Consider the following 18,997-nt stretch of genomic DNA (forward strand, 5'->3'; position numbering starts at 1 on the left):
GTAGCTCAGATCTCAGGTCCCAAAACACAAATGGCAATTTCATGAAGACATTTCACTGCCCCCTCTTTTTTTTAATTTTGCCAAACCTAAACGTACTGTATCTTGAGCACCTTAAATTTAATTCCAAATTGATTCATACCCAGTTTTGTCCTTAAAAGTAGGTGCCTATTCAGATCACAGGGGAAGGCACATAGTAATAATAATAATGTTGGTATTTGTTAAGCTTACTTTGTGCCGAGCACTGTTCTAAGCGCTGGGGTAGACATAGGGGAATCAGGTTGTCCCACATGGGGGCTCACAGTCTTAATCCCCATTTTACAGATGAGGTAACTGAGGCCCAGAGAAGTTAAGTGACTTGCCCACAGTCACACAGCTGACAAGTGGTCGAGGCGGGATTCGAACTCATGACCTCTGACTCCAAAGCCCGTGCTCTTTCCACTGAGCCACGCTGCTTCCCTAAGGTACTGACGTACTTTGCCCCATTTCTCGCTGTAAAATGGGCGGAAGAAAGGGAACGCCTGCTAATGCTGAGTCAGAAGTGATAAAGGTTTCTGACCACAAAGCCAACCGGGAAATTCCACTAGGTGGACAAGCAGCAAGAATCCTGAAAAGAACTGGCCACTATGGGCATCCAGGAGGACAGTGGCTACTGACACAACCAAAGAACCTTATGCAGGCGCAGGGCTCTAGAGTTATGACTTAGCAACAGCACAGTACTGCAGTTACTTCAACTGAAAAATGGACCCTGTATGGAAGAAAAAACACTTGCTTCTGCTTCTTAGATGTACCCTACCCCTATTTACCTATTTGTTTCACTCCAGGCCCGAGTGGGAACCCAAATGCCAGTTACTCACCTACATACCCATTTTTCCTCCTATTTTACATTTTTCTAGTACCTATTTTCCCCACTAGATTGTAAATTCCTTAAGGGCACCTACATAAGCCTTTCACCTACATATCCATTTTTCTTTTTCCTCCTATCTGTACATTTGTCAAGCGCTTAGAACAGTGCTCTGCACAGAGTACGTGCTCAATAAATATGATTGAATAAATTTGTCCTATCTTCCCTGCTAGAATGTAAATTCCTTAAGTCCAGATCTTTGTGCATACAATCAGTCACATTTATTGAATACTTACTGGGTACTATTACTCTTTCTCTGTAAGAGGTCACTATGCATATCCAATACATTCATTCCAAAAGACTAAAGATTTAATACTTAGGTACTGATGCAGTCCTAAATTTAAACTTACTTTACGTCTAATCCCTCTAATACTTACGTCCTTTCCATAATATACTGATTTCCTCAAAATTAAAATAGGAATGGTATTTACAGGCAAACATAATAGTTTGTGCTCAAAAACTACCTTTTACCTCAGAATATTATGCTCACTTTTCTACATCTGATGGGAAGCCTGTTTCACTAAACTCAGGTGGTGAGTTATCTTCAGGTTTTGGGAGTTCAGAAAGGAGCTCAAAAATACCACAAATAGCATATTTGAAAGAGCAGCTTTGGTTTTAACAAAATTTCCAAGTGTTGTCCAAATGGAAGAAACTTCAATAATCTCTTTAAATGTCTTCAGTGTGTAGATGTAAATCCTGTTGTGGGAAATAAGAAAAAGGATCCTCTCCCACATTATTTTATATATAAAAAACCAATCATTCACAAAATACCATCAAACTCACTTTACAGTGGTCGTATTGTTGTTGTAAAGCTGGAACATCTCCTCCAATGGGCATCTGTTGGTTAAGCTCCTCATCTTTCAGATTCAGCCACTTAACCAACTCTTCCAAGGAGGCCAACAACCTGTTCCATTTCTCAGCACTGGCCTCTAAGTGAGCCCTGAAAAGAGAGGAAGGACAGGACACTTGAATGAATGCTGAAAGGGACTCAAAACAGAGAGACATTCTGTAAAAACAGTCGTGGTTATATATACCACAGTGAAAGATCATGACTTTCTCACAAGAACTGTGCTTAGAAAGAGGATGGCTTGAAGTCAGAGGCTCAGGTTCTCATTCTGGCTCCACCACTTTCCTGCTATAAGACGTCGGGCAAGTCACTTACCTTCTCTATGCCTCAGTTTCCTCATCTGTAAAATAGGATTCAATACCTCTGGCTTTTTAAAAATAGTATTTGTTAAGCACTTACTATATGCCAGGCACTGTACTAAGCACTGGGGTAGACACAAGCTAATTAGGTTGGACAAAGTCCATGTCCCATATTCCCCATTTAAGAGATGAGGTAACTGAGGCACAGATAAGTGAAATGACTTGCCCAAAGTAAAACAGCTGACAAGTGGAGGTGTCAGGATTAGAACCCAAGTCCTTCTGATTCCCAGACCCATGAGTGGGGATACATTAGGCCACTCTGTTCTACTCTCCAGTAGGCTGAGAACCTTATTTAGGACAGGGACTGCGACTGACCTGAATATCCTTTATCTACCCCACCTCTTGGTACAGTACTTAGCAGTAATAAGCATCTAACAAATACCAGAATTATTATCATGAGAATACATGAGAATTATCATGTATTATATCATCATATATAATAGAAATATTATATTTAAAATGTCCAACAATTGCTAATAAGATAATTATTTCAGTACTTCAAGTTACTTCCCAGTACTAGGATAGTCACCTCGTAAAGAGTATTAACTATTTCAGTTGACTAGGAGACTGATAAAGTATTGCTTGATTTGTTTGTAGGCTATGGTAACATACAGGAGAAGCAGCGTGGCTCAGTGGTAAGAGCTCGGGTTTGGGAGTCAGAGGTCATGGCTTCTAATCCCGGCTCCGGTTCTATTCCCGGCTCCGCCACTTGTCAGCTGTGTGACCTTGGGTAAGTCACTTCAGTTCCCTCATCTGTAAAATGGGGATGAAGACTGTGAGCCCTACTTGGGACAACCTGAGGACCTTCTATCTACTCCAGCGCTTAGAACGGTGCTTGGCACATAGTAAGCGCTTAACAAATACCAACATTATTATTATTTAACTGTCTCCTACTGGTCAGAAGCAATGGGGATCCCCATTATATCTTTCTGGTCTCAAGCGCTTAGTACAGTGCTTTACATTCAATAAATACAACTGAATGAATGATTATCTCTTGACATGGCACTTAATACTATCCCAGCTCTGCCACTTGTCAGCTGTGTGACTGTGGGCAAGTCACTTAACTTCTCTGTGCCTCAGTTCCCTCATCTGTAAAATGGGGATTAAGACTGTGAGCCCCACGTGGGACAACCTGATTCCCCTATGTCTACCCCAGCGCTTAGAACAGTGCTCGGCACATAGTAAGCGCTTAACAAATACCAACATTATTAATACATAGGCCAAATGTCAGTTTATCAAATAAGTGTCTTATGGACAGATGATGACTGACTTGCAGTTGTGAGATGCTCTGATAGCTTCTCTTCAAGCAAGTCTCATCAATCTGACTTACTGCTACTGATCAGAAGCTGCTGCTGAAGAGAGCCTTATGACTGACACAGAGAGTGAGCAATTCTTAATTCAGACTTCCACTCAGAAATGTTATCCAAGGCATGCAACAGATGATTTGCAGAAAGGCACCCTGACTGCTATTTTCTAGGTTTGCTCTAGCTGGCTTTGATGGTAGGAGAAAATGTACTTATTATTATTATGGTATTTGTTAAAGTGCTATTACGTATCAAGCACAGTTCTAAGAGCTGGGGTAGATGAAAGTTAATAGGTCAGACACAGTGCTTGTCCCGCATGGAACGCACAGTCTAAGTGACAGACTAAGTACTAAGTCTCCATTTTACAAATGAGGAAACAAACACAGAAAAGTTAAGAGCCTTTCCCAAGATCACACAGCAGACAAGTGGCACAGCTGGAATCAGAATCCAGGACCTCTGGTCCCAGAACCGTGTTCTCTCCATAATAATAATAATAATGTTGGTATTTGTTAAGCGCTTACTATGTGCCGAGCACTGTTCTAAGCGCTGGGGTAGACACAGGGGAATCAGGTTATCCCACGTGGGGCTCACAGTCTTAATCCCCATTTTACAGATGAGGTAACTGAGGCAGCGAGAAGTGAAGTGACTTGCCCAAAGTCACACAGCTGACAGACCTGGGGTTTGAACCCATGACCTCTGACTCCAAAGCCCGTGCTCTTTTCCATTGAGCCATACTGCTTCTCACTGGTCATCCAGCTCCTCTACACTTCAGTGTCCCTTCCTTTGAATTAATTTGATAAACCTAATTTTTGGAGTGCTGAAAGAACTCTGTTTGCTAGATTCTGTTAGAAGTACAAAGTGCCATCACAACGATCATCATTCTGAGGGAATGATGGGAATGGTGTAATCATATCATTTCATTTGATTTATTTTGTCCTAATTCATCTATGTAGTCCAATATTCTCTACTGCCTTGACAACTCCTCCCCTTGGTCTAGACAGTGAGAAAACTCCCTTTCAATGACCTGTATCTCCAGTTTAATTCTAGTTGCTTTGTGTTCATGTAGATTATTTTGATCTGAGTGAAGAATTTCTTTTCTGAGGTAAATAGTATTTCACTGACACATGTTATCTGAGTTACAAGAGCAGAACTAAATTCTGCTTAATACTAGCTACCTTCTCTAATACCCAATTTTGTAATGTAAGTAATTTTTAATAGAGAAGAAAAATCATAGCTCAAACTGAAAAGTGGCTGCTTCTTTGTTTCATATTATTTTATTCTGTACCTGGCAATTGTAGTTTAACTCTTTAAACTCTTAACATTTGGACATCCCTATTTCCTTGTTTTATCCCTCCCTCTTCACTTATTAAACGTTTATAGCAGAACATATTTGGTATGTTCAACAGCACTCAAATATCCAGTTCTCTGTAGGAGTGGATGACTAACTCTTCCATTACCCTAGAGGTTGAATACAGAGCATCTGAACCGTAAGCCCAAATAGAGCATATAACTTACAACAATCAGGCCCTCAAGGTCTACTGTGCACTGAAATTGTCAAGAAATAGATTTTCTAAGATGAGTGGGCAAAAATATCTCTAAATTCTAAGTGCAATAATGGTGCACATTATACTTTGCTTCTTCCTTTCTTGATAATGAAAAGTAGATGGACTGGGCAGGATCTTAGCCTGAAGAAACTGTTCTGGTTCTTTTCTATTGGATTAAGACCATATGTTCCACGGATTACAACACACCAATTGTTTGCTTCCATATGCAGCCTATAATCTAGATTTGAAATTACAAAAGTGGATACATGGCTCTTTAGTTTAAGAGTTACTCTTTCAGGTTTTATGAAAGGTCTCAAGAGCTCCAAGACAGACAACTCAGTTTTACCTGTGAAGAGCATAGTCACAAGTGTAGCTTTATACTAATTTTGTAAACCTTTCAAAAGCAACATACACATAAATTTTCAAAAGCATATTCTCCTATTGATCTAGTATAAATTAATCAAAAGTATTTATTGAGTACCTACCATGTGCAGAGCACTTTATTAAATCCCCAGGCAGAGTACAATAATTAGTAGACATGATTCCTGCCCTCAGAGATCTTACAATCTAGCAGAGGAGGCAGCACTAGAGTATATTACAACCCCTGAAGGCTAGGGGACATATCTAATTCCCACTTGTTTATTCATTCCCAGTGCTTAGTACAGTGCTCTGTATATTCCTCTCCACCCAAACGGCTACCTTACTATTACGGGCTCTCGTCATATCCCGGCTAGACTACTGTGTCAGCCTTCTCTCTGACCTCCCTTCCTCCTCTCTCGCCCCGCTCCGGTCTATTCTTCACTCCGCTGCCCGGCTCATCTTCCTGCAGAAACGATCTGGGCATGTCACTCCCCTTCTTAAACAACTCCAGTGGTTGCCTATCGACCTCCGCTCCAAACAAAAACTCCTCACTCTAGGCTTCAAGGCTCTCCATCACCTTGCCCCTTCCTACCTCTCCTCCCTTCTCTCTTTCTACCGCCCACCCCGCACGCTCCGCTCCTCTGCCGCCCACCTCCTCGCCGTCCCTCGGTCTCGCCTATCCCGCCGTCGACCCCTGGGTCACGTCCTCCCGCGGTCCTGGAACGCCCTCCCTCCTCACCTCCGCCAAACTGATTCTCTTTCCCTCTTCAAAACCTTACTTAAAAATCACCTCCTCCAAGAGGCCTTCCCAGACTGAGCTCCTCTTCCCCCTCTACTCCCTCTGCCATCCCCCCTTTACCTCTCCGCAGCTAAAGCCTCATTTTCCCCTTTTCCCTCTGCTCCTCCACCTCTCCCTTCCCCCTTCCCATCCCCACAGCACTGTACCCGTCCGCTCAACTGTATATATTTTCGTTACCCTATTTATTTTGTTAATGAATTGTACATCGCCTTGATTCTATTTAGTTGCCATTGTTTTTACGAGATGTTCTTCCCCTTGACGCTGTTTACTGCCATTGTTCTTGTCTGTCCGTCTCCCCCGATTAGACTGTAAGCCCGTCAAACGGCAGGGACTGTCTCTATCTGTTGCCGATTTGTTCATCCCAAGCGCTTAGTACAGTGCTCTGCACATAGTAAGCGCTCAATAAATACTATTGAATGAATGAATGAATGAATATATAATTAATGGTGTTTATTGAGTTTACTGAGTTAATATCGCCAAGATCCGCCCTTTCCTCTCCACCCAAACGGCTGCCTTACTGCTACAGGCTCTTGTTATATCCCGGCTAGACTACTGTGTCAGCCTTCTCTCTGATCTCCCTTCCTCCTCTCTCGCCCCGCTCCAGTCTATTCTTCACTCCGCTGCCCGGCTCATCTTCCTGCAGAAACGATCTGGGAATGTCACTCCCCTTCTTAAACACCTCCAGTGGTTGCCTATCAACCTCCGCTCCAAACAAAAACTCCTCACTCTAGGCTTCAAGGCTCTCCATCACCTTGCCCCTTCCTTCCTCTCCTCCCTTCTCTCTTTCTACTGCCCACCCCGCACGCTCCGTTCCTCTGCTGCCCACCTCCTCACCGTCCCTCGGTCTCGCCTATCCCGCCGTCGACCCCTGGGCCACGTCCTCCTGCGGTCCTGGAACGCCCTCCCTCCTCACCTCCGCCAAACTGATTCTCTTCCCCCTTCAAAAACCTACTTAAAACTCACCTCCTCCAAGAGGCCTTCCCAGACTGAGCTCCCCTTCTCCCTCTTCTCCCTCTACCACCCCCCTTCACCTCTCCGCAGCTTAACCCTCTTTTCCCCCCATTTCCCTCTGCTCCTCCCCCTCTCCCTTACCATCCCCTCAGGACTGTACTCGTCTGCTCAACTGTATATATTTTCATTACCCTATTCATTTTGTTAATGAAATGTATATCGCCTTGATTCTATTTAGTTGCCATTGTTCTTACGAGATGTTCTTCCCCTTGACTCTATTTATTGCTATTGTTCTTGTCTGTCTCCCCCAATTAGACTGTAAGCCCGTCAAAGGGCAGGGACTGTCTCTATCTGTTGCCGACTTGTTCATTCCAAGCACTTAGTACAGTGCTCTGCACATAGTAAGCGCTCAAAAAATACTATTGAATGAATGAGTGCCTATGTGCAGAGCACTGTACTAAGTATTTGGGGGAGTACAACACAATGGATCTGGCAGACACATTCCCTAGCCACAATAAGCACACAGTAAGTGCTTGACAAATATTATTATTATAGTACTGCCATAAGAGGAAGTGATAGAGCATATAAGATACACATACAGAGATATATGAATATGTATATTCACACATATACATATCTGAGTGTTTGTTGGAGGGGGGAGGGTGTGTACTTAAAAAGTACTTTGTGGAAGGCTAGGGGGAAGGTTTAAGGAAGGAGGCACAAATGCTGACATGGGAATTGAAGGATTAAAAAAAAAAACTGAGGAAAACTTTCTGGAGATGCAATTTCAGATTTACCAGATGTGAAGGATGAGAGAGTTCTAGCAGTGGGAGAGATGAGACCCAGGCCCACTGAATAGATTAAGAGAAACAAACAGAGAGAGTTGAAGTGTAATGGAGCAAAGAGTAGATAATTAGGTAAGGGGAAGAATGGATTGAGCCCCATTGTCAGGAGTCTTTGCCAGATGCAGAAAGGAATGAAGGTTTTTAGGGAGTGGAGAAACTTGTGCAGAATGTCATTCTGGAAAACTGATCTGGCCAGCAGACTAATGTATGTTCTACAGGCAGTGAGATTAGTAAAAAGGGGAATGCAGTAGTCAAGCCAAGGTAAGAGAAGTGCCTGGATAGGTGTAATAGACATTTGGATGGAAAGGAAGGGAGAATCCTGGAAATGCTGGGGAGGAATTATGTTAATTGAGGATCAGATTTTGTCCTGACTTCAAAAGAGGCAAGGTTACCACCTAGCTCTCGCAGTATAGGGTTGGACAAGATGCAGCAATCCAGAGAAGTTATCAAGTGCTCCACCTCAAGGATTAGTGCTAGAAAATCTCAGGTCAGTAAATCAACCAATTTGAGACGTGTCCTTCAGCCCCCCACCGTTTGATCTTTTTCCTCCACTCTAAGGGCTTTTCAACTAGCCTTGGCCAGGTCCCCAGGACTGAAGCTGGATAGTGGAAGATGGAGAATAGGGTACAGGGTGATTTATTAAGCTCAGAGCCTGCTGGAATATAGAATGACATCTACTAGCCTCAGGTATGCCCTGAAGAAGACTGGGAATCCTGTCATCAGTCAATCAATGGTACTGAATGAGAGCTTACTATATGCAGAGCACTGTACTAAGCACTTGGGAGCATACAATACAACAGACTTAGTAAGAAGCAACATGACATAGTGGGTAAAGCACAGGCCTGGGAGTCAGAAGGTCATGGATTCTTATCCTGGTTCTGCCACTTGTCTGCTGTGTGATCTTGGTCAAGTCACTTCACTACTCTGTGCCTCAGTTACCCCATCTGTAAAATGGGGATTGAGACTATGAGTCCCATATGGGACAGGGACTGTGTTCAACTTTAGCTGCTTGTATCCACCCCAGCATCTAGTACAGTGCCTGGCACATAATAAGCAACTCACAAATACCATCATTATTCATTATTATTATATTATTATTGTGATCACAAACTATCCCCATAAAAGTTATCAGCTCAGAATTAGGATTCTTACCATTAGGTAGGCTTGTTTTAGGGCTGAAAGTGAATGGCCTTTTCTTTTTTTTAATGGTATTTGTAAAAGTGCTCATTATGTGCTAAGCACTGAACTAAACACTGAGTTAACAAGACAATCGGGTTAATCCCACAGTCCCTGTCCCACATGGGGCTCGCAATCTAAATAGGAAGGAGAACGGGTACTGAATCTCCATTTTATAGATGAGAAAACTGAGGTCCAGATAATTGAGTTGCCCAAGGACATACTGAAGGAAAATGGCAGAACCATGATTAGAACCCAGGTCCTCTGATTCCCAGGCCCATGCTCTTTCCGCTAAGCCATGCTTCTTCTTCAGGTCATGCAGTTTCAAGCAGCTGAACCAGAAATCACATATACACATATGTAAAAATATGTACACACTCATTCAGCTCTCCTATATAGTCAAAGATGATACTACCAACCATAAGGTCCTATTTGTTTTTATGTGGCTGAAGAGACGGATGTGGAATCGACACATTCTCCCGCACTGTTACATGTAAGGACAGACACTTATTTCCCAGAGCGGTCTGTCCTACATTGACCTGTTTCTCTTACTGCCTCTACCCTTCTGTGTCCCAATCTTCATGAAGCTTTTGCTCAAAAAAAGCCACTTCTGTCTCAATTTTTGCCCTCCAGGTTTGTTAATCTGCTATAGGAGACCCCCCAACAGTCTGCTAAGATTTCACCTTGTTTGACACAACACAGTGTCTTTAAAATATCTTTTCTTCCCTCTGGGGCTGCACCTTCTCATATCCCTTTTCAGTCTGCTCTACAGGAGCTTATTGGGTGTCTTGTCATCCGTTTTCCTCACATGCTCCATTCAGCAGACCTGTGTTTCTTTGAGCAATGCCTCAGTGCTCCTGATCTCAGTACATTCCAGAACCTTATTATTGGTTATCAATCCATCATATTTATTGAGTGCTTAGTGGTTATTTTCATAAAATCAATAAAGACTGTATAATCATGTCATTAAAGTTTTATTGGTGCTCTCTGCGCTTCTCCTGTATCTGTTGGTGCTTCACTCATATCTGCTAGGCCACAACTTGGTCTAAACCTCTAAACCCACTTTATGATTCAGGCTGCCCACAACTATGTTCTTCATTAGTCTGTTCAGAAAGGCTCTGGCTAGGACACTACCTGCAATGGAAAGTTTCCAAACAGTTGAGTCTCTTCTTTCTTCTTGAAGTTGGTGATTATCATAGCATCTTTGAAGTCTTTTTTATGGTATTTGTTAAGTACTGAGCACTGGGGTAGATACCTGCTAATCAGGTGGGACAGTCCATGTCCTATGTGGGGCTCAGTCTTAAATCCTCATTTTACAGATGAGGTAAATGAGGCACAAAGAAGTGACTTGCCCAAGGTCACACAGCATACAAGTAGCAGAGCTAGGATTAGAACCCAGGTCCTCTGACTCCCTGGCCCATGCTCTGTCCTCTAGGCCACACTGCTTCTTCTAGTATTTCCTCAGTGATCCAGGCGTTGGGAAAAATCTTGTGCAGATGCCTGAGGATTTGGTCCCCTTCTTGATATTACATTTCTGAAGGAATGCCACCAGACCTTGTGCTTTTGCATTTTTCATGGCTTTGACAGCAGAGGTTATTTCCTTCAAATAAAGGGCTCTGGTGTGGACTCCATGTTCTGGCCAGCCTCTGATGCTCAGAAGGGCTTCCTTCTCAAAGGTGTAGGATTCCCTCTTTGTCCTTGACGAATGCGGTTCCACCTCTAATCCTCAGCAGCACGGCAGAGGGATGGAGCCATGTAGATTTTTAGTGATGAATAAAAGTGTGGAATTTGGTGGCCATTAGCATATCCCTGGATCTCTTCACCTTTGGTGTCCCCCATCCCTGATTGATCATGTTTCTTATCTTTGTCCCGTCACAGGTTTTGCCTAGTCCCTAGTCCCATTTGTCCCATTCTTGCAAGTCTTCCTGGCAAGAAATGCAGACCTGGGCTGAACTGGTTTCCACACCAATAGGACTGCTGCACTGGACCCGGAAGAAACCTTGTACCACCACTCTTGCAGGCTGCTTTAGCCTGGGCACTATACCTGGAGGATGCTCCCAATACCAACCAACACATTGCTGTGCCCGGGCCAGGAATCCTGCCACTCACATCTCCACCCCAGGGCACAGCTGCCTCCTGGCAGAAGAATTCCTTACCCAGTCCAGAACAGAAAGCCACATTGGGTAAGGGGCAAAAGGGGATGCCAGCTTTTGTACTTTCTAGGATGAGTACAGTGTTCTGCAAACAGTAAGCACTCAATTAATATGACCAAATGAATGAATGGATGAATTAGGACTGAGACCTCCCAGGGTGGTTTTTCAATTCATTCCGCTTCCTCTCCGCAAGCCTACATTACATCAGATGACATAGAAATTATTCCAGGGCAGGAAAGGGGAGGAGCCAGGGCAAAAAAAAGCTACAGTTATTCTACTGCAGCATTTCCCAGTTCCCTCATCCCTTACTTCTAACCCTCTTTGAGCTCAAAATTCTGAACTTGAGTCCAATTACCTAGCAAAACTAATATGTAAATAAGGGACTGTGTCTGACCAGATTTTCTTACACCCCAGCACTTAGTACAGTGTTTGCCACAAAGTAAGAGCTTAATTCAATAATAATAATGATGATAATGACAATAAAAATAATCATAAATATTAATATTATTAAATGAGCACCTTAGCTAATCGAAGGAACCATCACCATCTTCCTAAGAATCTTTCTGGTTACCTAAATAACCAAACAGTGCATGGAATTTTAACTGCAATTTCAGGAAGCTATACATGTATTCATGGTGGCTTAACTAAAACAATTTTTAAATGTCACAAGTTTTCACTAGGTGATGTGTGAGATAAAATGGGACTTCAGGGAGAAAACATTATTTGAAAAGCATACAATCTACTATACTGTAAGCTTCTTGAGGACAGGTTTAATGATAATAATAATTCTGGTGCTTGTTAAGTGCTTACTATGTGCAAAGCATGGTTCTAAGCGCTGGGGGGGGGGTGAATACAAGGGGATCAGGTTGTCCCATATGGGGCTCACAGTTTTAATGTCCATTTTACAGATGAGGTAACTGAGGCACAGAGAAGTTAAATGACTTGCCCAAAATCACACAGCTGAAAAGTGGTGGAGCCAAGATTAGAACCCACGACCTCTAACTCCCAAGCCTGTACTCTTTCCACTGAGCCACACTGCTTCTCATCTTGATTACTTGTTTACTTTTATTTGTTTACTTTTATATACTCTCCCAAGAACTTAGTAGAATGCTCTACCCACTGTAAACACTCAATACCAATGATTGACTGATTCAGTGAGTAAAGTACAGCTAGACCTGGAAGGCAGAAGGATATAAGAGAAAGGAGTGGGAGGTGAGAGAGAAGAAAGATATGAAAATAAGCAAAGTGGGGAAGGAAGAAAACTGAGGGCATGGGGAGAGATAATGGACCATGGAACTGGACAGATGCTCTCAAACTCAAACCTAATTCACCCAGGAAATGTTGTTAGTTGATGTGGATTACAGGGAAGTGGCTTGCTCAAAGAAATTCCATGAGGAATGCCAAGCCATTTTCATACCTTAACCCCTTGGTAATTTGGCCCAGGATATGTCATGATGGCAAAATCTGGTCTGATACAAGAAAACAGGAAAACTTGCAAATGCAATGGACATCTCTGATTCTAAGGATTTTGGTTCCTTTTATACATTTTCCTAATAGGAAGCTCTCCCATCAACTTTCTATTCCATCATCTATAGAACAGTCCCATATGCCCAATTTCTCTTTCTGGAATAAAGAGAAAAAGATACTATTTGTTCAGGACATTTTATGAATCAATCTTGTCAGGGGATGACATTCCAACCAGGTCAGAAGCCTGGATCTCTTGAACAGCAGTTCATGCAGTGGTCTTGTTTCTAACTTCAGGGCTTGGGCAAAATCCTAAAATGAATGATTTTTTTTTTCTCTAATTGATTTGGCTCAGCAGTTTATAATATTTTTACATAATGTACGTAAGTTCTCATCCTTTTATTAACCAAGCTATGGACATTATGCCGTATATACTTTGAAACAGTAAAAAAAAATGTTTAAGGCACTCAGGGATATTGGACAATAAGTGTGCAAATCTTGGTTTTACTATTCACTCTAATACACTTAATTGAGAATACCAATTAATAAAAATGATCTGGCTTATAATTGTAAATTAAACTCTACTGCATTTGTCATGACTGAATGCTCACCCTTATAATAATAATAATAATAATAATAATAATAATATGCCTTAGATTAATGATTGCTGATACAGAATACTGTTGACATATGGTTTCATAGTATGGTGGAATTGCACAGCTCAGTAAAATCTCAATTAACACATTAACAGAATCTGGTAAGGTCTTCTACTCACTGGATTGAAATTGGGGCATCTGGGGCTAAAATTAATGAACACTCTCTGCTAGCCATCATCAGAGGTAGATATGGGATTAAGACTTCCTGCTCTCCATCCAACTGGGACCCAGGACATGTGTTCTGTAAGCCTCAGAGACCATCAAAGAACTAAACTCCCAAACCAGGCAAGAACAAAATCAGAATTTAATTAGTAACAAAAATGGGAAATATTCTAACAGAGAATACTAGCCTCTTGATAGCCAGGGACACTGTACATCTCACCTGGATATTCTTTCCTGGCACTTGGTACGGTACTCTCCACACAGTAGCTACTTAATAACTACAACTACTATTAGGTGTACAAGGTAATATTTACACCCACTGAAATCTGACATTATGAAGGGCCAAGCATGTGATATGATTACTAGGCTTTGTGCTATCTCAAAACTCTGTTTGGGGAAAAGCCTCTTGGGAAGCAGCATGGCAAAGTGGATAGAGCACAGGCCTGGGAGTCAGAAGGTCAGGGTCCTATGAGTTGAAATTGTATGCTGTGTGACCTTGGGCAAGTCACTTTGCTTCTCTGTGCCTCAGTTACTTCATCTGCAATATGGGGATTGACACTGTGAGCCCTAGGTGGGACAGGGACTGTGCCAAACCCAATTTGCTTGTATCCACCCCAGCACTTAGTACAGTGCCTGGCACATAGTAAGCACTTAACAAATACCACAATTATTATTATCATTAAAAAATCCAATGAATTCCCATTAACTATGCTATAAAATCCTCAAGGGCAGGAATTGTCATCCTCTAATGTACACTCTCAAGTGCTGAGAAAAGGGATCTGCACATAAGAGGTCCTTAATAAATGCTAACAATGCTATCAATTAATGTAGCACTGGAATCAATGAATTTGGCAGTGGGAACAATATTTTCCCTCCTTTGTTTTAAAATAGAAACTCACATACTGAGAAAATCTGACATTGTTTAAGTTGATGCTTCTCCCTTGATAATACAGCAGAGTCATAACAATGGGATTTTTGCCCCAATAATACTTTGATAGTCTTATTCTAACCTGATGCTAGCAGACTTGGCTTTCAAGTCATTCCATCTCTGGTTCATATCATCAAGTCGGTGTTGGAGCAGTGCTGCCTCATCTGAGTTTCCCAAGGCCTTTACCATCTTCTGCCTATTTCCATCAATGCTCTTAAAGATGTCATTGTGGGCATCAATTTCTGCTTGGATGTCCTAGGGAAATAAACAGAAAAAGAATGCATATGTTAAGGGCTAATGTGACATTACTAAATATCTGGAAGAGATGTAAATTCACTTCTGCCTTAAACGGGGTTACCAGCACTTTCAAAATCAAGATATCTTCCCTTTAAAAGTCATAGTAGACCCAATATTTTATCTTCTCTCCTCCCATTCCCAGGGTCAGACTTTCCAACAATTTCATTCATTCATTCAATAGTATTAGTTGAGCATTTACTGTGTGCAGAGCACTGTACTAAGCACTTGGAAAGTACAATTCAGCAACAAATAGAGACAAACCCTGCCCACAACGGGTCACAGTCTAGAAATTTTAAAGGTGCTCTTTCAAATCCATAAAGGTAAAATTTATGTATTTAGCAACTATCTTGGCTTCAAGGTTCTCCAGCAACTTTTCCCACCATATATGTCAGCCTTCTTCAACCAAGTTACATCAACCTCTAGCACATATGTATTATTTATACCTTCCCTCAGCAGTTATGTACCCACACCTGATTATACAGTCAATTTATTTCTTCTGATTTCCTCATTTGTAAATATCGTTAAGTCTTTCTCCCCTGTTAGAATGTAAGCTCCTTATTGGCAGGGAAAGTAATAATAATAATGATAATAATACATTTTTAAGCACTTATTGTGTGCAAGCACTTTCTTAAACACTGGGTGGATACAACCAAATGGTGCTGGACAAAATCCTTGTCCCATACGGGACTCATACACGCTGTGCCTCCTGCTTCTGTTGTACTCTACCATTCATTCATTCATTCGACAGCATTTATTGAGCGCTTACTGTGTGCAGAGGACTGTACTAAGTGCTTGGAAAGTACAACTGTGCAATCAAGGGAGACAATCCCTGTCCACAAACTACAAGGGGGGGGGGGGGGGGGGGGACAGACATCAAAACAAGTAAACAGGCATCAATATAATCAATATAAATAGAATTATAGATATATGCACATTCAGTCAGTCAGTCAGTCATATTTATTGAGCGCTTACTGTGTTCAGAGCACTTTACTAAGCACTTGGAAAGCACAATTCGGCAAGATACAATCTCTGCCCAACAACGGGCTCACAGTCTAGAAGAAGGAGACAAACAACAAAACAAAACAAGTAGACAGGCATTAATAGCATCAAAATAGATCAAAACAAGTAAACAGGCATTAATGTAAATAAATAGAATTATAGATATGTACACATATACACAAAAACTGTGGGGCAGGGGGAGAGAGGTAGAGCAAAGGGAGTGAGTCGGGGCAATGGGGAGGGGAGGGAGATCTGAGGAAAAGGGGGGTTTAGTCTGTGAAGGCCTTTTGGAGGAGGTGAGCCTTCAGTAGGGCTTTAAAGGGGGAAGTGTGATTGCTTGGCTGATTTGAGGAGGTAGGGCATTCCAGGCTAGAGGTAGAACGTGGATCAGGGGTAGAAGACAGGACAGGCGAGAATCAGGCACAGTGATAAGGTTAGCACCAGGGGAGCAGAGTGTATGGGCTGGGATATAGAAGGAGAGAAGGGAGGTGAGGTAGGATGGGGCAAGGAGATGGAGAGTTTTGAAGCCAAGAGTGAGGAGCTTTTGCTTGAAATGGAGGTGGATAGGCAGGTAACTACTGGAGATTTTTTAGGAGGGGAGTTACATGCTCAAAGGATTTCTGTAGAAAGATAATATGAGCAGCTGAGTATAGCATGGACTGAAATGGGGAGAGACAAGAGACTGGGAGGTCAGAAAGGATGTTGATGCAGTAATCCTGTCGGGATACAATGAGTGATTGTACTAACATTGTAATGGTTTGGATGGAGAGGAAAGGGTGGATCTTGGTGATGTTGTGAAGGTGAGATTGGTAGGTTTTGGTGACAGACTGGATATGTGGGGTGAATGAAAGAGCAGAATCAAGGATGACACCAAGGTTGCGGGCTTGTGATATGAGAAGGATGGTAGTGCCATCCACAGGTGACAGGAAAGTCAGGGAGAGGACAGGGTTTTGGAGGGAAGATAAGGAGCTCTGTCGTGGACATACTGAGTTTGAGGTGGAGGGAGGACATCCAAGTAGAGATGCCCTGAAGGCAGGAGGATATGCAAGCCTGGAGGAAGGGAGAGAGAACAGGGGAGGTGATATAGATTTGGGCAGAGAAGCAGCATGGCTCAGTGGAAAGAGCACGGGCTTTGGAGTCAGAGGTCATAGGTTCGAATCCCGGCTCGGCCACTTGTCAGCTGTGTGACCTTGGGCAAGTCACTTAACTTCTCGGTCCCTGCAGTATCCTCAGAGGAGATCTCCTCCCTCCTCGCAAGTGCCACCCCCTCCACCTGCGCCTCGGACCCCATTCCCTCTCACCTTATTAAAACCATCGCCCCTGCCCTCCTCCCTTCCTTAACTTCTATTTTTAACCACTCAATCTCCAATGGCTCCTTCCCCGCTGCCTTCAAACATGCCCACGTCTCCCCCATCCTAAAAAAACCCACTCTTGACCCCACTTCCACCTCCAGTTATCGCCCTATCTCCCTACTACCCTTCCTTTCCAAAATCCTAGAACAAGTCATCTACAATCGATGCCTAGAATTCCTTAACTCCCATTCTCTCCTAGACCCCCTCCAATCTGGCTTCCGTCCCCTCCACTCTACCGAGACTGCTCTCTCTAAGGTCACTCATGACCTCCTTCTTGCCAAATCCAATGGCTCCTACTCGATTCTAATCCTCCTTGACCTCTCTGCTGCCTTTGACGCTGTCGACCATCCCCTCCTCCTCCATACCTTATCTCACCTTGGCTTCATGGACTCCGTCCTGTCCTGGTTCTCCTCTTACCTCTCTGGCCGGTCATTCTTGGTCTCCTTCGCTGGTGCCTCCTCCCCCTCCCATCCTTTAACTGTTGGAGTTCCTCAAGGATCAGTTCTTGGCCCTCTTCTGTTCTCCATTTACACTCACTCCCTCGGTGAACTCATTCGCTCTCACGGCTTTGACTACCATCTCTACGCAGATGACACGCAGATCTACATCTCCGCCCCTGTCCTCTCCCCCTCCCTTCAGGCTCGCATCTCCTCCTGCCTCCGGGACGTCTCCACCTGGATGTCGGCCCGCCACCTAAAACTCAACATGAGCAAGACTGAGCTCCTCATCTTCCCTCCCAAACCCGGTCCTCTCCCAGACTTTTCTATCACCGTGGATGGCACGACCATCCTTCCCGTCTCTCAGGCCCGCAATCTCGGTGTCATCCTTGACTCGTCTCTCTCGTTCACCCCACACATCCTATCCGTTACCAAGACCTGCCGGTTTCACCTTTACAATATCGCCAAGATCCGCCCTTTCCTCTCCACCCAGACGGCTACCTTACTGCTACGGGCTCTCGTTATATCCCGGCTAGACTACTGTGTCAGCCTTCTCTCTGACCTCTCTTCCTCCTCTCTCGCCCCGCTCCAGTCTATTCTTCACTCCGCTGCCCGGCTCATCTTCCTGCAGAAATGATCTGGGCATGTCACTCCCCTTCTTAAACAACTCCAGTGGTTGCCTATCAACCTCCGCTCCAAACAAAAACTCCTCACTCTAGGCTTCAAGGCTCTCCATCACCTTGCCCCTTCCTACCTCTCCTCCCTTCTCTCTGTCTACCACCCACCCCACACGCTCCGCTCCTCTTCCTCCCACCTCCTCACCGTCCCTCGGTCTCGCCTATCCCGCCGTCGACCCCTGGGTCACGTCCTCCCGCGGTCCTGGAACGCCCTCCCTCCTCACCTCCGCCAAACTGATTCCCTTCCCCTCTTCAAAACCCTACTTAAAACTCACCTCCTCCAAGAGGCGTTCCCAGACTGAGCTCCTCTTCCCCCTCTACTCCCTCTGCCATCCCCCCTTTACCTCTCCGCAGCTAAACCCTCTTTTTCCCCTTTTCCCTCTGCTCCTCCACCTCTCCCTTCCCATCCCCATAGCACTGTACTCGTCCGCTCAACTGTATATATTTCCATTACCCTATTTATTTTGTTAATGAATTGTACATCGCCTTGATTCTATTTAGTTGCCATTGTTTTTACGAGATGTTCTTCCCCTTGACTCTATTTATGGCCATTGTTCTTGTCTGTCCATCTCCCCGATTAGACTGTAAGCCCGTCAAACGGCAGGGACTGTCTCTGTTGCCGACTTGTTCATCCCAAGCGCTTAGTACAGTGCTTTGCACATAGTAAGCGCTCAATAAATACTATTGAATGAATGAATGAATTCTCGGTGCCTCAGTTACCTCATCTGTAAAATGGGAATTAAGACTGTGAGCCCCACGTGGGACAACCTGATTCCTGTGTCTACC

General features: G+C 43.6%; 1 protein-coding gene across 5 annotated transcripts in view; it reads right to left on the reverse strand.

Moving 5' to 3' along the window:
• The window catches only part of UTRN (utrophin), a 609,179-nt gene that overhangs the window by 177,580 nt on the left and 412,602 nt on the right, over positions 1 to 18,997 (reverse strand). For all 5 annotated transcript variants that reach the window (XM_029047836.2, XM_029047843.2, XM_029047848.2 and 2 more), the window contains 2 exons: positions 14,532 to 14,704; positions 1,685 to 1,841 (listed from right to left, as the gene is read on the reverse strand). In XM_029047836.2, the coding sequence (XP_028903669.1) occupies positions 1,685 to 1,841; positions 14,532 to 14,704 (330 nt within the window). The remainder of the gene's footprint in view (positions 1 to 1,684; positions 1,842 to 14,531; positions 14,705 to 18,997) is intronic.

Source organism: Ornithorhynchus anatinus, chromosome 2 (assembly GCF_004115215.2).
Source record: "Ornithorhynchus anatinus isolate Pmale09 chromosome 2, mOrnAna1.pri.v4, whole genome shotgun sequence".
Taxonomy (NCBI): Eukaryota; Metazoa; Chordata; class Mammalia; order Monotremata; family Ornithorhynchidae; genus Ornithorhynchus; species Ornithorhynchus anatinus.